The sequence below is a fragment of the Paralichthys olivaceus genome, chromosome 21 (assembly GCF_024713975.1).
Source record: "Paralichthys olivaceus isolate ysfri-2021 chromosome 21, ASM2471397v2, whole genome shotgun sequence".
Classification (NCBI taxonomy): domain Eukaryota; kingdom Metazoa; phylum Chordata; class Actinopteri; order Pleuronectiformes; family Paralichthyidae; genus Paralichthys; species Paralichthys olivaceus.
The window spans coordinates 6,609,690-6,625,116 of record NC_091113.1 but is presented as its reverse complement, the minus strand read 5'-3'; the positions used below and the strand labels follow the sequence as shown (position 1 = coordinate 6,625,116).

General features: G+C 43.9%; 1 protein-coding gene across 40 annotated transcripts in view; it reads left to right on the top strand.

The window, feature by feature from the left end:
• Positions 1–14,370, top strand: part of tcf7l2 (transcription factor 7 like 2) — an 88,355-nt gene extending 73,985 nt beyond the window's left edge. For 4 of the 40 annotated variants that reach the window (XM_069516987.1, XM_020083356.2, XM_069516977.1 and 1 more), the window contains 9 exons: positions 188–290; positions 1,308–1,394; positions 5,354–5,476; positions 5,577–5,739; positions 5,863–5,970; positions 6,677–6,725; positions 7,512–7,562; positions 8,740–8,812; positions 12,066–14,370. In XM_069516987.1, coding sequence (XP_069373088.1) covers positions 188–290; positions 1,308–1,394; positions 5,354–5,476; positions 5,577–5,739; positions 5,863–5,970; positions 6,677–6,725; positions 7,512–7,562; positions 8,740–8,812; positions 12,066–12,522 — 1,214 coding nt within the window. In that variant the 3' untranslated portion in view covers positions 12,523–14,370. Of the gene's footprint in view, positions 1–187; positions 291–1,307; positions 1,395–5,338; positions 5,477–5,576; positions 5,740–5,862; positions 5,972–6,662; positions 6,726–7,511; positions 7,563–8,739; positions 9,444–9,995 lie in introns of all 40 variants that reach the window. The other 36 variants (XM_069516992.1, XM_069516972.1, XM_069516980.1 and 33 more) reach the window with 28 other exon arrangements.
• Positions 14,371–15,427: the final 1,057 nt, after the last annotated feature.

Below are 15,427 nucleotides of genomic sequence, written 5' to 3'. Positions count from 1 at the left end.
CACTGTGTACATGCGTGCAACAAGCCCTCTTCCTCCCATCTGCACTCCTGTGATGTCTGCCCTGTTCAGATGTGAAACTCTCAACAAAGAGTGAATTCATCACCGACAAAGATTCGGTTCTCTCGTTGTCATCATCTCCTCGTCTGACCACCTCCTCTCTGCTCCTGTCTTCCTCTTTCTTCTGCAGGAATCCCAAGGCCTCCACATCCTCCAGATATATCTCCTTATTACCCACTGTCACCTGGCACCGTCGGCCAGATCCCCCATCCGCTAGGATGGTTAGTACCACAGTAAGCAAATCCTTTTTATTACTCTTTCTATATTGTCATGTGAGTTGTCTGAAAAGCTAAGCAACACCCACATATTGTAATAGCAAAAATTGTATATGAATGCAAATGTTACTGAATAAATCAATACACAACAGAAGCAGATATTACTTTACTTGTGTGTTATACTGTAGCAGCAGGATGTTGGTCTTTATGTAGACACAGTCAATTACAGGAGCTGTCATTGTCTCCTGTTGGTCCCCGGCGTGGGCCCCTCTCTCTGAGTTAGGGGCCTCTCACCAACTTAAACTTGATCCCTGAACTTTCGAACACACTCACTCCTGGACCACAGTGGCCCATCGCAGCTTCCTCGGGCCCTCACCAACCTCACCTTGCTACTTTGTGGCAAATCCTATTTTGCATGTGTCTGTATGGTCCAATTAGAGTAATGAACCGTGATTGCCTGTATTTTACCCACAATTCCACACGGGGGCTCTCCCCTGGTAACTCTTGTCAACACTTGTTAATATGACAAAAGGCTACAAATTAAGCTCTGTTAATTTAATGTTTTCTCACCGCGATCTAAATAGCGAGAGAGGCCCCGAGCGCAGCCATGGCGCCCTTTGATTTGCTGCACTTTATTTTGGTATAAATTTACATTCATTATTGTTTGTCTTTGGATGTGTAGACCTCAATTAACGTGATGGCTCCATTAAAGAGACCCGCGCTTCGTCTTTAATTATCACAACAAAACACCTAGTTCCAGCTTGGGGAGGAACAGGGCCCCACTCTGTCGACACAGAGCGAAGGGTTATGAAATTTAATTAGCCATCGCTATCAAGATTTGTGGCATTCAAATTGTTCAGAGTTTTCCTCCCTTTGATCCGCGCTCTGCAATCCCCCAGATTTTTGTCCTGATCAAATGAGAATAAAGAGGCCCACGGTGGGGAGAGAAGAGAGACAGAGGGCTTTACCTTCTCCTCCTCCATCTACCCAGTTCCTTTACCTTCTCCTCTTTCTTCTTTTCCTCCCCCTTCTTAGGCAAGGTCAACCTGTTTATCCAATCACAACAGGGGGTTTCAGACACCCCTACCCAACTGCGCTCACTGTCAACGCATCCATGTCAAGGTGAGTTGAGCCCTTGGAGCTTAAAACAGACACACACACACACACACACACACACACACACACACACACACACACACACCTTTGCACACACTCATTCATTCAGTTGGGTGTGTTTGTGTTGGCTGTGAGGGCAATTCGCAAGCAACACACACGCACACTCACATGCAGAGACAGTGAGCAGCAACTTCTCCCTTAAGGAGAGCTCACACTCCCCATCCCTGTGTTCAAAAGGCCAATTCTCCAGCGTGGAGGCTCCAGCTAGCGTGCTCAAATATTAATTATATTTATCATTTTCTAATGAGGCCCCTGAAGAACATTTACCCCCACTGCATGTCAGGCAGATCTGAAATGAGCTGGGGCATGTCCTTGCTGTGAGTTTCAGTTGCCAGACAGATAAACAAACACAGCACACTTTGAAGGGGACTAGATAGAAGTCGGGGGGGGGCTGGCACTTGTCTGCCTCTTTGGTCCAGCCCATTAGGGTCCAGCTCAAGTGCTGCTGTGGACATTAATGCACCCATGGGGGTATGTGTATTCGTTGCCATCTTGTATACATGTCTGTGTGTTTGTCAATTGGTGTTAAACTACTTGTTTTTCCCTTGAGGGACTCATGTCCTCTATATTGTGTGGGAAGTGAAAATAATTCATTTTAGATGGCTAAAAGAACAGCAACAAAACAAAAACCAATCCTCCCCCTCTACTCCTCCTTCCCTCCACTCCCCCTCCATGTGCCCTTGCACCAGGGGATTTTTGGACGGGGCTGGGTGTAGAGTCTTGGGTGGAGGCCGAGCTTTAGTTTAATTACAGCCTGATTGGATCCTCAGCTCCTGAGGGCTGCGTGTTTACACCTCTGTGACATTGATGGATCATGTTGAAGCAGGGATGAGTCAGTGCTCTCAAGTGGTGTGTTTTTTTTTTAAGCTTAGAGAATAAGAGAAAAGAGTTTTTAAACTCACCCAGACAGTTCAGTTTAGGTTTTAAACATTTCTGTTGAAACATATTCTGGAGAATGGTGTCTGGATAAGAGCCAGACCCCCCCCACCCACCTCAGAGGAAGTCTCAGGTGCAAAGGGTCAGACGCTGGGTCTGTCCAGACATCGGCATCTGGCAGCAGTAACCCAGTCGACCAGGACTTCAAGTGACTGCTAATTTGGTCCCTTAATGGCAGCCTCTACATTGTGATCATCTTATTTCCAGTGCTGCTAATTGAATATACAGGCGGGGGTGTGTGTGTGTAGGGGAGGGACTGGCCATGGGGAAGAGCTAATGCCCTGTGATGAGGCCCCTAATTGAATTAGTATAACTGAATAGATGGAGGGCTCTGAGAGCTCTCTGGAGAACGAGAGGGTTTATCCCCCAACTCCCCCCTCCTCCCAAAAAAAACTGCAAAATTCTGACTTTGACAGGGCAGAGGAAAAAAATGTAATCCATTCATAATTTGTCTAATTGTGTCAGCAAAACGGCAGACTCCTTTCACACATAGCCTTCAGCTAGTCGGTTTTGTTCAAAAGAAAGGACCAGACTGTGATGGCTCAAACCATTTGTCGAGAGCACGCTGACTGGAAGAAACCTGAGAGAAAAAGACATCCTGGCCTTGTACTCTTGTCAGCAGCCAGGTCTTTGCAGGCGAGCGCCGCCTCGGTATCAGTCCCCTGTGCCGAAGCATGAGCCGCATTAGGATGCAGGGAGTGAATCTGGTACCTCGTAGTCCTGCGATGAACACCTTACACCCAGGTCCTGTTTAAAATACATTGTTTTAGGACGGGAGGGAAAAAGAGCCAAGGAGAGGAGACAGTCATCGAAGCAAATGAAAGACATTATTTTGATAATGGGGTTGGAGCCAGTGCAGGTCCCCTTATATTGTGTGTGTGTGTGCGCGCGTGCGTGCATGTATGCGTGACAGGTGGGAGGATTTGAAGGCCCCCTTTGCCCCTCATGCTTAAGCCTGCCCTTTGATATGTTCCCCCATCATCCCGCTCCCTCTCTTTTCCTGGGGAACAGGAGAAGTGCACTGGCCGGATCATTATACATTAAACAGGCACGGGGGCTACTGCTTCGCACTGGCAATTAAATGGCACTGGCTGACACTGGGCTTGCTGCGCCAGTGACCCCCCTCCCCCCGCACGCCTACCCCAACACCGCCAGCTATTCTTACCTTTCAGATTGAGACGTAGGAGCCCCGGGGTTGGGGGTCTCCACTACGTCTCCGTCTCTGTGTTGGTTAAATTGGTCCAAGGCGCCGCTTGCTACTGATGAGCCCGGATGATGATGATGATGCCCCCGTGCTTCAAAGGGATGGCCGTCATGTTTAAACCATAACCTGGGCCATGCAGTGGCAGCGGGAAGGGGAGAGGGAGGGAGAGAGAGAGGAAGCGGAGGAGCGCAGAGGTGGCGAGGGGACAGGGAGGAGTAGAGAAGAAGAAGGAGAAGAGGAGAAAAAAAAATAGATCTCAGAACAGAGGAAATTTTAACAAGTGCACAGAGAGAGGAGGGAAGGTGAACAGGGAGAGAGGAAACGGAGTGAGTGAAGAAAATGCGGCAGCCCTAATGATGGGCGATATGCAGCCACTGCTGCCGAGCTCCCCATCAACGGATGACATGGCACAAACACCAATGTGTCAGTGATGAAGGGAGAAGAGGGGAAAGGAGGAAAAAGAGGGAAAGAGTTTGAGGGGGGAGCGCACTGGCACTCCCCTGAGATGGCCTCCAACAGAAACTAGTTGTTCCTGGCAAGTTTATCCTCATCATTATATTCTGGCTCGGAGCCATGCAGCCAGACACAGCCAGATAATGAGCTGCTTTAAAAAAAAAAGAAGGAGCATTATTCCTCTTTTTTCCCCTTCTCCTTCATCCTCCTCTCTTCTCTTAAATTTGTGTGGTCACGTGGAGCCGAGGCACCGTGGTGTAAACACACACACACACGCGGATGTTCGAATAATCTCAAACAAAATAATCAGTGTCATACACACCCGGGCACATACAGAGCAGCGGCGTCTTCTGCCAGAGAAAGAAATTTCATAAATAAGGTCTTTCTGGGTTTCTGTGGAGCTGTGATGATGAAATGATGATAGCAGTGTGGAGGGATGGAGATAAAACTGTCAGAGCGGCTGCCGATGCTGAATTGGCAGAAAATAACAGGTGAAAGCAAATAAGAACAAACAAGAACCTGAAGTGACTCTGGAACATTTTTATCTAGTTTCAGTATTCCTTATTTTGGAGATAATGGTTCAAGCTTTACTGATTAAAACCTGATATTTTCACATGTGCCTGCAAAAATTCTTCTTGAATTACGATGAGCTGAAGTTTTGTATTTGGCATCTACAGCTGAAACACAGAAAATGAAATGGTCCAGTAGCCGTTATTTAGGGAACTGTCTCTGCAGCTCAGATAAACGCTGGATGGCTCATATCCCTCTGTTTACACAGGCTCCATAACAATGTGTAGAAATGCAAAACCCCCTTAAACCAAGATTGCAGCCCATATTAGAGGACACTCAATGAGGCTGTGATTATATAAAGATTTAAAAAGCACTTGGTTAAAAACTTGAGGTTGAATCTGTTCCCACACAATATAGATTTTAAAATGTTTTACTGATGGTTTGTCATGAGTTGATGTTTAACATTTGTGTGAAGTGTTCTGTTGTCCAGGCTTGGTTCTGTGTGCAGATTTAATTGTGTAACATTGACTTTAATTGGTTGCTAATAATAATAATAATAATAATAATAATAAGAGTAAAGGAATCAACCCTGGATATTTTCTAAGTGGATGTTTGAGTGTGCATTTATTTCTTGTGGCTGATTCCATTCCGCTGAGAGAAAATTGAGAAAGCACTTTGACATGTCATTGAATAAAGGGAATGGGATTCAGCCACAGCTGCACAGTCTTGTGTATAAATGTTTTCCATCTTCTCATTTCACCCGTGTCCATTCTGACGATTTACACAGTCTTCTGTCCTCTAGGTTCCCCCCACACATGGTGCCCCCTCACCACAGTTTGCACACCACGGGCATCCCACACCCCGCCATCGTCACACCCAACGTCAAGCAGGAATCCTCCCACAGTGACATCAGCTCCCTCAACTCGTGAGTAGACTTTCCATGGCCTGTAATCATTTCTACGGATAATCAACTTTTATGTGATGGTGCTCACCTTCCTGTCTTGCGCCCCCCCCAAACCCAACAGGAAACAGTCAGACGCTAAAAAGGAAGAGGAGAAAAAGAAACAGGTCCACATAAAGAAGCCTCTGAATGCCTTCATGCTTTACATGAAGGAGATGCGGGCCAAGGTGGTGGCTGAGTGCACACTGAAGGAAAGTGCCGCCATAAACCAGATCCTGGGGCGGAGGGTAAGTCCAAGATACACACTCAGATATAAAGAGGACCTGATAATGGCCCAGTATTACAGATTCAAGTCCATTTCACAACCTGTGTGTGTTCATGGTGTTTCTGTCTCGTCTCTCGTTGCACAGTGGCACGCCCTATCGCGGGAGGAGCAGGCCAAGTACTACGAGCTGGCCAGGAAAGAACGACAGCTCCACATGCAGCTGTACCCCGGCTGGTCAGCACGAGACAACTATGTAAGTTTTTAAGTTTACAAGTCGTAACGGCCTGATCTTCCCCCCCCCCTTCACTAGGTTACATGACCAGGATGAGTTCTTTTCTTTTCCTACCTAGCCTGAGGGATCTCTCTCTTTTTTCCTGTAATGTTCTTTTGATATATATTTGAGACTGGACAAATTGCCTTGACCCAAGCTACATCGTGTAATGACATGAAGGAATATTTGCAACAAAGGCCAGAGCATGATGTTGATTAGAGGAATCGTGTGTGAATGTTTTGCGCCTTGTAGACGCTTTGTTCTGACACACAAGCGTGCTGCATTCTCATCAATTTGATCCAGTTTTGGGATCGAGTTGACCACGAGCAGCCGCCTTAGAGAAATCTGCCTTCCAAAGCAAGAAGCCCGTCAAGATGTCTAGATGTTCTCATAGAAGAGGAAAATAAGACAAAAGATTACAGAAACAAGAAGAAACGAGCAGAAAAAGGCAGAAGGAGGGAGAATTTCGGGTCTGGCCTGCAGTGGCTGTTACAAACCGGAGGGCAGAGACAGTAGAGAAGAGAGAGAGAAAAAAAAAAAGGCAGAGAAAGAATGAATGAATAAATAAGTAAACACAAAGATGAGTCCTATTCTCCGTTTCATGTTTTGGGCATTTTGCTATATAATAACTAAGGTTCCTGTCTGTGTCTATTTTTTTCTTTCTATTTTTTTGGCGGCTAACCAACAGGGGAAAAGGAAGAAGAGAAAAAGGGAAAAGCAGCAAGCAGAGAGCAATGGTAAGTGAGCTGCAATTATCTCTCATATTAGAAGAGCCCCATCATGTGTCAGGCAGATGTGACATGTTGCAAGATAAAAGTCAAGCTAGTTTTTTGTGTTGTGTTTTTGTGTGTGTGTGCGTGTGTGTTATTGTGCCTGGCTATTTTTTTTTTTTTTTTGGGTATAGTTTGCTACCCGATGCAATATTTAAATAGTAGAGTTGCTTGTAATACCCCCTTTTCCCATTTTCCCCAGCTAATAACAACTGAATATGCATGACCCCCCCACACTCCTCCTCACCTCCCCTCTTGACACCCACCCTCCCCTCCCCACTTTGCCCCTTAGCGTTCTGGTATTGTGATGTGTGTGTGCGTGTGTGTTTTTTTTTGAGAATGTGAAGTTGAAGCATTGTGAGAGCCATTAACTTTGCCAGTATTGTGTATGTGTCTGTTTTATAATGCCTGTGCCCTGCAGATAGACTTGCATTACTGTACTGTGTGTGTGTGTGTGTGTGTGACTGTGCATGTGTGTGTGTGTGTGTGTGTGTGTGTGCTTGTTGGGCTGCCCCTTTGCTTGCTTCCGTGCATGCTTTTATACCAACATAAGACCAGCAACAAAAAAAATCACTTACATCTTAAAATTAAGGAGGTTTGCTAATTCTATGATTTATTTATCTTTTATCCCCATGATTCATATTCTTCTGATCATATTGTGAGCAGCAATGCCGACTTGTGACTTGTGTATTTTGCGCTCGTTTGGTGACGGATCTCTTCTTGAAGGCCTCTCTATCTGTTCTTTTTTTTCAGAACACAGAGAATATTTTCCAAACCCTTGCCTTTCACTCCCTCCGATTACAGGTGCTAATGTCATTTTGAGTATTAAATCACTAACTTGTTTCTTCTTCTTTATTTTTTAAATTAATGTTTATTTATTCATCCATGAATGTGCAATATTAGGCAGGTTTAAAAGCTAAATTCTATACTTTGAAATATGCTCTTTTTTTTTGCTTTGTTTGCTGCTTTCTTTCTTTAAAATGTTGCTATTGTTTATTTGACTTCAAGCTTAGATTATATTTCATTTAATTTACATCCATCTCATCTTGCTGCTTTAGTTTGGAGCAATTTTCCGTATTTTGGTAAAGTTACGATGCTTCAGGAAGTGATTATTTAAGTTTAGATCATCATTGTGGGGTATGACCTGAAAGATGATGTCAGGGTAAACCTCCTTAATCTATATGCTTCACTAGCCGCGCTTGTGCCTTTCCTACAGGCCAGCATGAGTTTGGCCTCCTCCTCCTTTAAAATCTCTCTTCTCACTCGAGGCCTGGACTCAAACGCTCCACCGTGGTCACGCTGCTCCACCTCTAATGAAGACATGATTATTGTGTGGAGCAAGCGAGTTGACTGGCAGCTTTTCTGCCACTGACGGAGAACAGTCATCTGTTTGAAACCAGGTCTAAGGAGTAGATCCCCTCTTCGGGTCCCAGCCTCTTTTTTTTTTTTAAATGCTTCCCCTGGCTCGGCCTCACTCACGACCGTGCTGTTTTATCAATCTGCTACCGCTGCCTTATAGCTCCACCACCTTGACCTTGTCCTTTTTTTTAAAAATCGTAGTGCACTGATAACATTTAGCGGCAAATTAACCCAATCTGCATTTGCTCCACTTATATCTAAATAAGCGCTGTCTTGTCTTCTAGCTTTTACTCGAGTCAGAATTCAGATCACACGACTGAAAGCAATTGTTTCCATATTAATACCATAATTTGATCATTGCATGTATTTTGATTTTGACTAATATCTGAAACGCACTGATTGTGTTCAGGCCTATCTTGAAAGGCACACTTGGGAATGGCTTTAAGGGGGTTTTAGGGGGTTTCTTGCACAATGAGCCACTGCCAAGCTTCATAGATTCACTTTAATCTGTTTTTTCTCCTTATTTCTCTCCTCCTTTTTTGATTTCCTTGTTTTTTAATTTATTTTATTTTTGGTACTATTCCTCTTCTCTGCTGGCTTCCCTTCCCTGTTGCGGCATCAGACCTGAGCGCTCCTAAGAAGTGTCGAGCGCGCTTTGGGCTTGATCAACAGAATAACTGGTGTGGCCCGTGCAGGTGTGTATGGTGTGTGCTTGCACTGGCCGGGGCCAGGTGAAGGCTGGGTAACCGTACGCTGGGACTTCCTCCTCCGCTCTGTGCTGCTGCCTTTTCTTCCTCTTCTCTTCCCTTCCCTCACGTAGTCTCTCCCGCCAAGCTATCATGACCTCAGCTCCCTCCAGCCACGCCCTGCCGGTCTATCTGTAGGATCCCACTATTTGATTTTTACCTCCTGTTTGGGAAGAAAGATTTTTAACAGCATATGCCAGAGTGTTTGTATGAATGGCGTCTGTGCGTATGTGTTGATAAAGAATCATTTCTGAGGGCTACAGGGGTTTCATTGCAGGATGTACAGTACAATAAGCCTCACTGAGAAAACTGGCAGGTCGGGGCTTGAAGGATCTGGAGCCCGATGGTTTGGTCAATATGGAGGACATCCCAGTGTTGCCAGCCTGAACCTAAGCCCTGGCTAAATGTTTTTGTCTGTGCAATGACGTGTCCATTTTCTTTTTTTTTCTTTCTTTTCCCTTTTTTTGTCTCTGTGTGTATGTTTGTGTCTACCTCTTTGGCTAACAGATGCAAATACCCCAAAGAAGTGTCGTGCCTTGTTCGGGCTTGACCAGCTGAGTTTATGGTGCAAACCATGCAGGTATAACTGCTGTAGTAGCAATGGGAGGAAGACATCCACAATGAGCAGCTTCTTCTCCTTGATGATTTGCTCAGATATCCCTCTAAAACATTTTTCCATCGGTGCGCTAAAAATGGAAAACCTCTCTTGTCTCCTCCTCTCCTCACTCGAGGAGCTTCCTGCTATAAATTCCCTCACAGTTTTTTTTTTTCTTCATTAAACTTGGTTCAAGCCCAGTGGCAGAAAATGGATTTCTAAATAAGATTAGCAAATTTATCTCGACAAAATATCTCGCAGCGAGATCACGGTTTCCTAATGCAATTTGGAAAAAAATCTTACAATCTTGACTTGTTATGGTTGAAATCCATTTTCTCTTCAGGCAGTGGATAATTCCCTCCCATCTTAACTGTCGTGTATGTTCTAATTGGCGCCCTTTGAATAACAATGTTATGCTTACAAATTTAGCCCTGCTTTCTCTGAGGGCCTGCTCAGTGACACTCTTTTCTGTGCCCTCTTCCTCCTCTTTCTCCACCTCTTCTTCCTCCAAACTCCTCTTCAATAACCCTTACTTAGTCCCTACCTGTTGTCTTTCTGTTCTGACACAAGCAGTCTTTGAATTGGGAATATTTTCATGGTAGGTATTTGTCTCTGCTAAGTAATACCCTTCTCTGTGTCTGGCTTGCACCCACACCCTGCCCCACTCTTCCTCGACACAACTCTTCGGCGCCAACCATCACAACACATCACTGCCGCCGCCACACGACTCATTTGCATTGTTTTAAAGCGTTTTTTATGGACGGGCTGGAAATCAAAGTTTAGTCAGATGATTTTTGGAATGACAATTACAAATCATTTCCAAGGATATTTTGTCACAATCTCAAATTAACTGATTTTACCGCAGTAATTTAACAACTTTATTATATTAAAACAGTCTTAACAGCTCACACAGCTACGCACGGTCTGCCATTGTTTCCACTTGTCTTTCTTATTTCCCTTCCTGCCACACACGTTATCAAAAATAATGTGTTTTTTTCCCTAAACAATTAAAAAAAACACGTTGTGACATCAGCAGACAGGAAAGGACGATAACTCAGCTTTTGTTTCAAAGCCGAGAGGTTAAAAGTTCTCTCTGGGCTCTGCTTCCTAAAAGATGCATCTGGTTGTAATTTCCCCCGAGACAGAGAAATCAATAACATACACAGGCACATACTATGAATCGATATGTCTGTTAAAATGGATATTAGCTCATTTGTTGCGGTTTGACAGACAGTTATCGAGAGCGAGATGTGCACGTCGTGGCAAAATGATACCTTTTTACGCCCGGTCGATACTCCGCACCACCCAAAACTACACTATCGGTGCAGCGTACACTTTAAAAGCCGTATCCCCACTCTCTCCTAGACTTGTCTTCTATTCCGTCTGGTGTTGTGTGCTTGTTCTGTTGAGCTTATTGGAAATGCATGCCTGTCTTTCAGCCCAGCATGCATTCATGATTTCATGAGCCTGTCTATATGATTTGTTGCTGTCCCTCTTTTTTTCATCCTCAGTAATCTGCTCTCTCCATTTGTGTTAATGTAGAATTTTTCCCCTCAGAATTACAGGGACATGATTGATTTGACAGCTTAACTTAAAACATTGGATCAGCCTCACATGTTCCAAAAGCCTCGATCTTTTATATGTTTTTTAAAAAACTACTTTTTTTACCTACTCCCTGTCCCTGTGAGTCTTTAATACGGATACTCCGTGGCCTTCAGGCATCCTTGTGATAGAATGGAGAGCTGAGAGAGAGGGGTCACTGCCAGGGTCAGGGTAAAGATGAGGTGGGCAGAGATTCCCCCTTAACCAAATCTGAACGCAGCCCTCGCTGAAGAGTCACCACAGATAAATGCAACAATCCCCCTGCACTCCCTAACTCCCCCCTTTCCCTCCCCTCCTGTGTGCGCACAGTGGGTTCCACTGAGCGCAACGGGCCTGGCCCCGGGACTTGACAGGCAGGGGGAAGGGTCTTGACCCCAGGCAGGAATGCAAACATGATGCCTTGACCCCTCGTGCACACACACACACACACACTCTCTCACTTGTGTCTGTGGGGCAGATGCAGCGTAGTGTGGGTCTTGTTGACTTTTTCGCCTCGTATCCAAACTTTGTCCCCTCAGGAGAAGTGAGAGTAGAGCCAGATAGAAGCAGAGGCCGGTCCAGTAACCTCATGTTGCTGCAGAGAACAGGCTGATCCCCAGCTGTAGCTGTAAGAAAGACTGAGTTTACGTCCAGAGAGCAACCTCATCTAATCCGCTTTGTCCTCTCATCATCATCTTCATCATCTTTATGTGTGTGCTTTTCATTTCCCTGCTACTTCCTCTCCAGGTGGTCCACCTGTGATCTTTCCTCCATGTCTGTCCTGTCTGATGGTTTAGTCTTTGGAATCTGTCACTTCTATAACCTTTCCTCTTAGCACGAGGTTTATCAAGCTACTTAAATGCACCTGCAGAATTTGAATCTGTCACACGAAACCACTGTGAAATAATGGATCTCCTCAGTTCAGAAGGTCAAAGGTGCATTTAAGTCAGCGGCAGTGCTAAGAGGCGATGCAGCTCGAAGATGTGACGCTAAAACACGTTCTCTGTCTCTCAACTTGTCCCCCAGGAGAAAAAAAAAGTGCATTCGCTACATCCAAGGTGAAGGCAGCTGTGCCAGTCCTCCCTCTACGGACGGAAGCTTACTAGACTCCCCCCCATCCTCCCCCTCCTCGGTGGTCCCCTCCCCCTCCTCAAAAGAGTCCAAACCTCAGACTGAACAAATGCAACCTCTCTCACTGACTATGAAACCGGCCCATCAGCCACTCCACCACCCGCACCTCCTGGCTGGGCCTCCACCGCCATCTTTGGTTCCGCTGGAAAACTCTGCTGCATCTCGCAAAACGCCCGGCGCCTCCTCCCACAACGGAGCCCTGGAGCACGGCGACGTCTCGTCCTCGCGGCAGCCGGGCTCCTCTGTGGCGTCCTCAATGGCCCGGCCCTCGGCATCGCTGTGTCATTCCCACTCGCTCCACTCCTCCACGGCCCCCCAGCCTCTGTCGCTAGTGACCAAGTCTATAGAATAGTCTACCCTATTCTTCTTCTCCTCTTTTCTAGCTCTGCACACAAACACACAAACACAAACAAACAAACCTTTCTAGGCCCTCTCTCTGCTATATCTCACTTGCCGTCAGTTCTTTTCTTTTTCTGTTCCTGTGCCATAAGGCTTTGAAATTTTTAGTTTTTGTTTTATTAAGGTTCATTGGTCAATATTTGACCCGTCATTATCAAAAAAAATCGAATTATTATAAAGAAATGATACAATGAGCTGTAGTATAGCTTTGTGAATCTGCCAAAATTTTTATGGATTTTCGTTTTGTCTTTTTTGTAATGTTAAACCGTGCAAACAGAAAAAAATTATCTAGTTCGACTTCAAAATGTTTAAAAGACGGATATAAAAAGGTAGGTAGATTGTTCAATGAGCCCTTTTCTTGAAAGAGTTGGTTCTACTTCTTTATTTGTATTAAATACGAGCTTGCGAACCAATCATTTGACATCTGTTCAAAATCTAGGAGGGCATGAGGCTAGCGGCGACACCTCTCTGAGGAACAACTTTAATTGTGATGTTACTTGTTCTTGTTTAAATGTACAGAATAATGGGGGGGAGGGGATTACTGTGTTAAATATGCATTCTTCCACTGCGTTGTCTTTTTTTTCGTTGTTGTTTACCTTTGGGGCGGAGTCAGGCAAGTTGGGTGGGCTTGAGGGGAGGTGGGAGTGGGGAGGGGGGGTCGAGGGTTATTAAAGTCAAAATGTCACAACGCTAGGACCAGTAGTATTTATTGCTTTAGAGATTGCTTGTTGTATCTTGTACGTGTCTCTTTTGGACTTTTTTTTTTCTTAATACATTGTACAAATATTTTTTCTTAAGGTAAGCGACTTATATATGAATGATCCATTTTTACAAGGAGGTTTTAAAAAGGCAAAAATCTTTTTTTTTTTGTTTTCTTTGATTTCTTTCCTTGCTGAAAACCTGGATTCCACTCAGTGTACTGTGTAGATCTCATGAACAGAAGTATGCACAACTTCATTTCAAGAAATGCGTCTATAAGCCATTTTACAAAAAAGAAGAATAGAAAACTTGAAACAAGAGACGGTGGGTACAATGTCTTCAGTAGTTGGAAACGTGTCCGAAGCCCTTCTTTTTTATTGCACAGTCACATCTCTCAGACTGTAGATTCGTGTACAGATTTTCCGTGCCAAATTTTGTGATAATTTTCTCTGCCCCTCCAACCATGCTGTAGGGATCTCTCTCCTTTTTATTTTGTTTTTGTTTTGTTGTTTGTTTTTTTTTAATTTCGATACCATTCTTTGCTGTGACGTTACATAGATTGCTATGTATGTAGTATAAATGTTGCTATAACAAATGTGTTTGGTAGCAAACTGTCAAATATTAAAATTTAAACTTAAAAAGACGGACATCATACTGTATAAACCCACAAGGGCCAAATTATGTATATTAGGAGGTTCATAAAAAAACTATTAAATACAAAAAAATACACAAACTGCCACTTTTAAGTACACTACTACATATAGGTAGATAGAAAAAATAGGCATGTTGATGTTGCAAGAGGCTGTAAAAAAAGCTACAAGAGAATCATCCACTCGGTGCCATTGTAGTTGACATGACGCGACTGTAATCTGTCGATTTCTTCTCTGGTTTATTAAGATGCTAATGATAAATAGTTTGAATGTTTCCTTAACGGCTGTGATGTTCCTGTTCTATTTTATGCTCTTATCTTTTTGTTCGTTTGTTTTTTCCTGTTATTTTAAATGGTTCCCAAACCATGTTTTTTTGTAATGAATAAATGTTTATGCTGTACAGTCTCTGTAGCATGCAGTTCTGTATTAATAAAAGCAACTTAGTATGTGCACATCTGCGTCTTCCCTTTATTCCAACTGAAGGTGCAGCGACTTCAGAAAAATGTCCAACCAGCGTCTCGGCAAGTAGCTCCTCTTTAGCGCACGCAGTTCATAAACAGGTTTAATCAATTCTAGGAATCGGTTTTTAAAAAAGCTGTTTTTTTATGATCACGGCTCAAGTTGCCCTTTGTCAAGTCAAGTCTTTGTAACTGAAAAAATGTAAATATAATTCAAGGTTTGGTTAAACGCATGTGTGTAACTGACATGCAAGCTTTACATCACACCAGGTATCAAGGCCACTTGTGATTTAAATCTCTACTCAGTTAGGATTTTATTTGATAACTGGAATTTCACTCAGCGGAGCACTGACGTCCACCAAGGCCCAACTTTAAACTCAAGCTGCACCAGAATACACAGACTCATAGAAATCAGTCCTCTAAATATGTTTTATTTATATATATAAATATATATCACAGTCTCAGCATAATTTCTTGAGAAAGAAAATTTAAAAAAACAAAACAATTTGCAATCCGCCCCCTTCCTGAAAACTGCTCCAAAAGTTCTTCCTTGGTCTGGATCCCACCGCTCCACCAAGTTTTAATAAAATCAGTTAAGTCCTTTCTTTTGGCTTAATCCTGCTATTTGACAGACGAAGTCACAGGCAATCAGCTATGAAAACATAACTTCATTGGTGGAGATAATTAAACTGAGAAAAAAACACATCAGCTTAAGACCACAGACGCAAACAGAATGAAGGATCATGGTCAGTGTTCGGTTCACGTACAGTATGTGTTAAAGCTGCTGTTAGGGATTAAGTGCAGGCAGCGCAAATGTATTTGGGAGCTTTACTTTTCAGTGTTTTCCAGGATTCAGTTCTGTACACGCTGCAGAACATGAAGTACATAGACTCATCCCCAACTCATAGCTTCACCTTGTCGTAGTATATTTTAATCCTGATGAATTTTTAAAATGTCATTTTAGTGCCAAGTACCAAGAAAGACAGACAAAAAGTGGAGCGTTGTCTCGTGCCAATGGATCCTTCATGTTGAGACAATAATAATGTGTAAC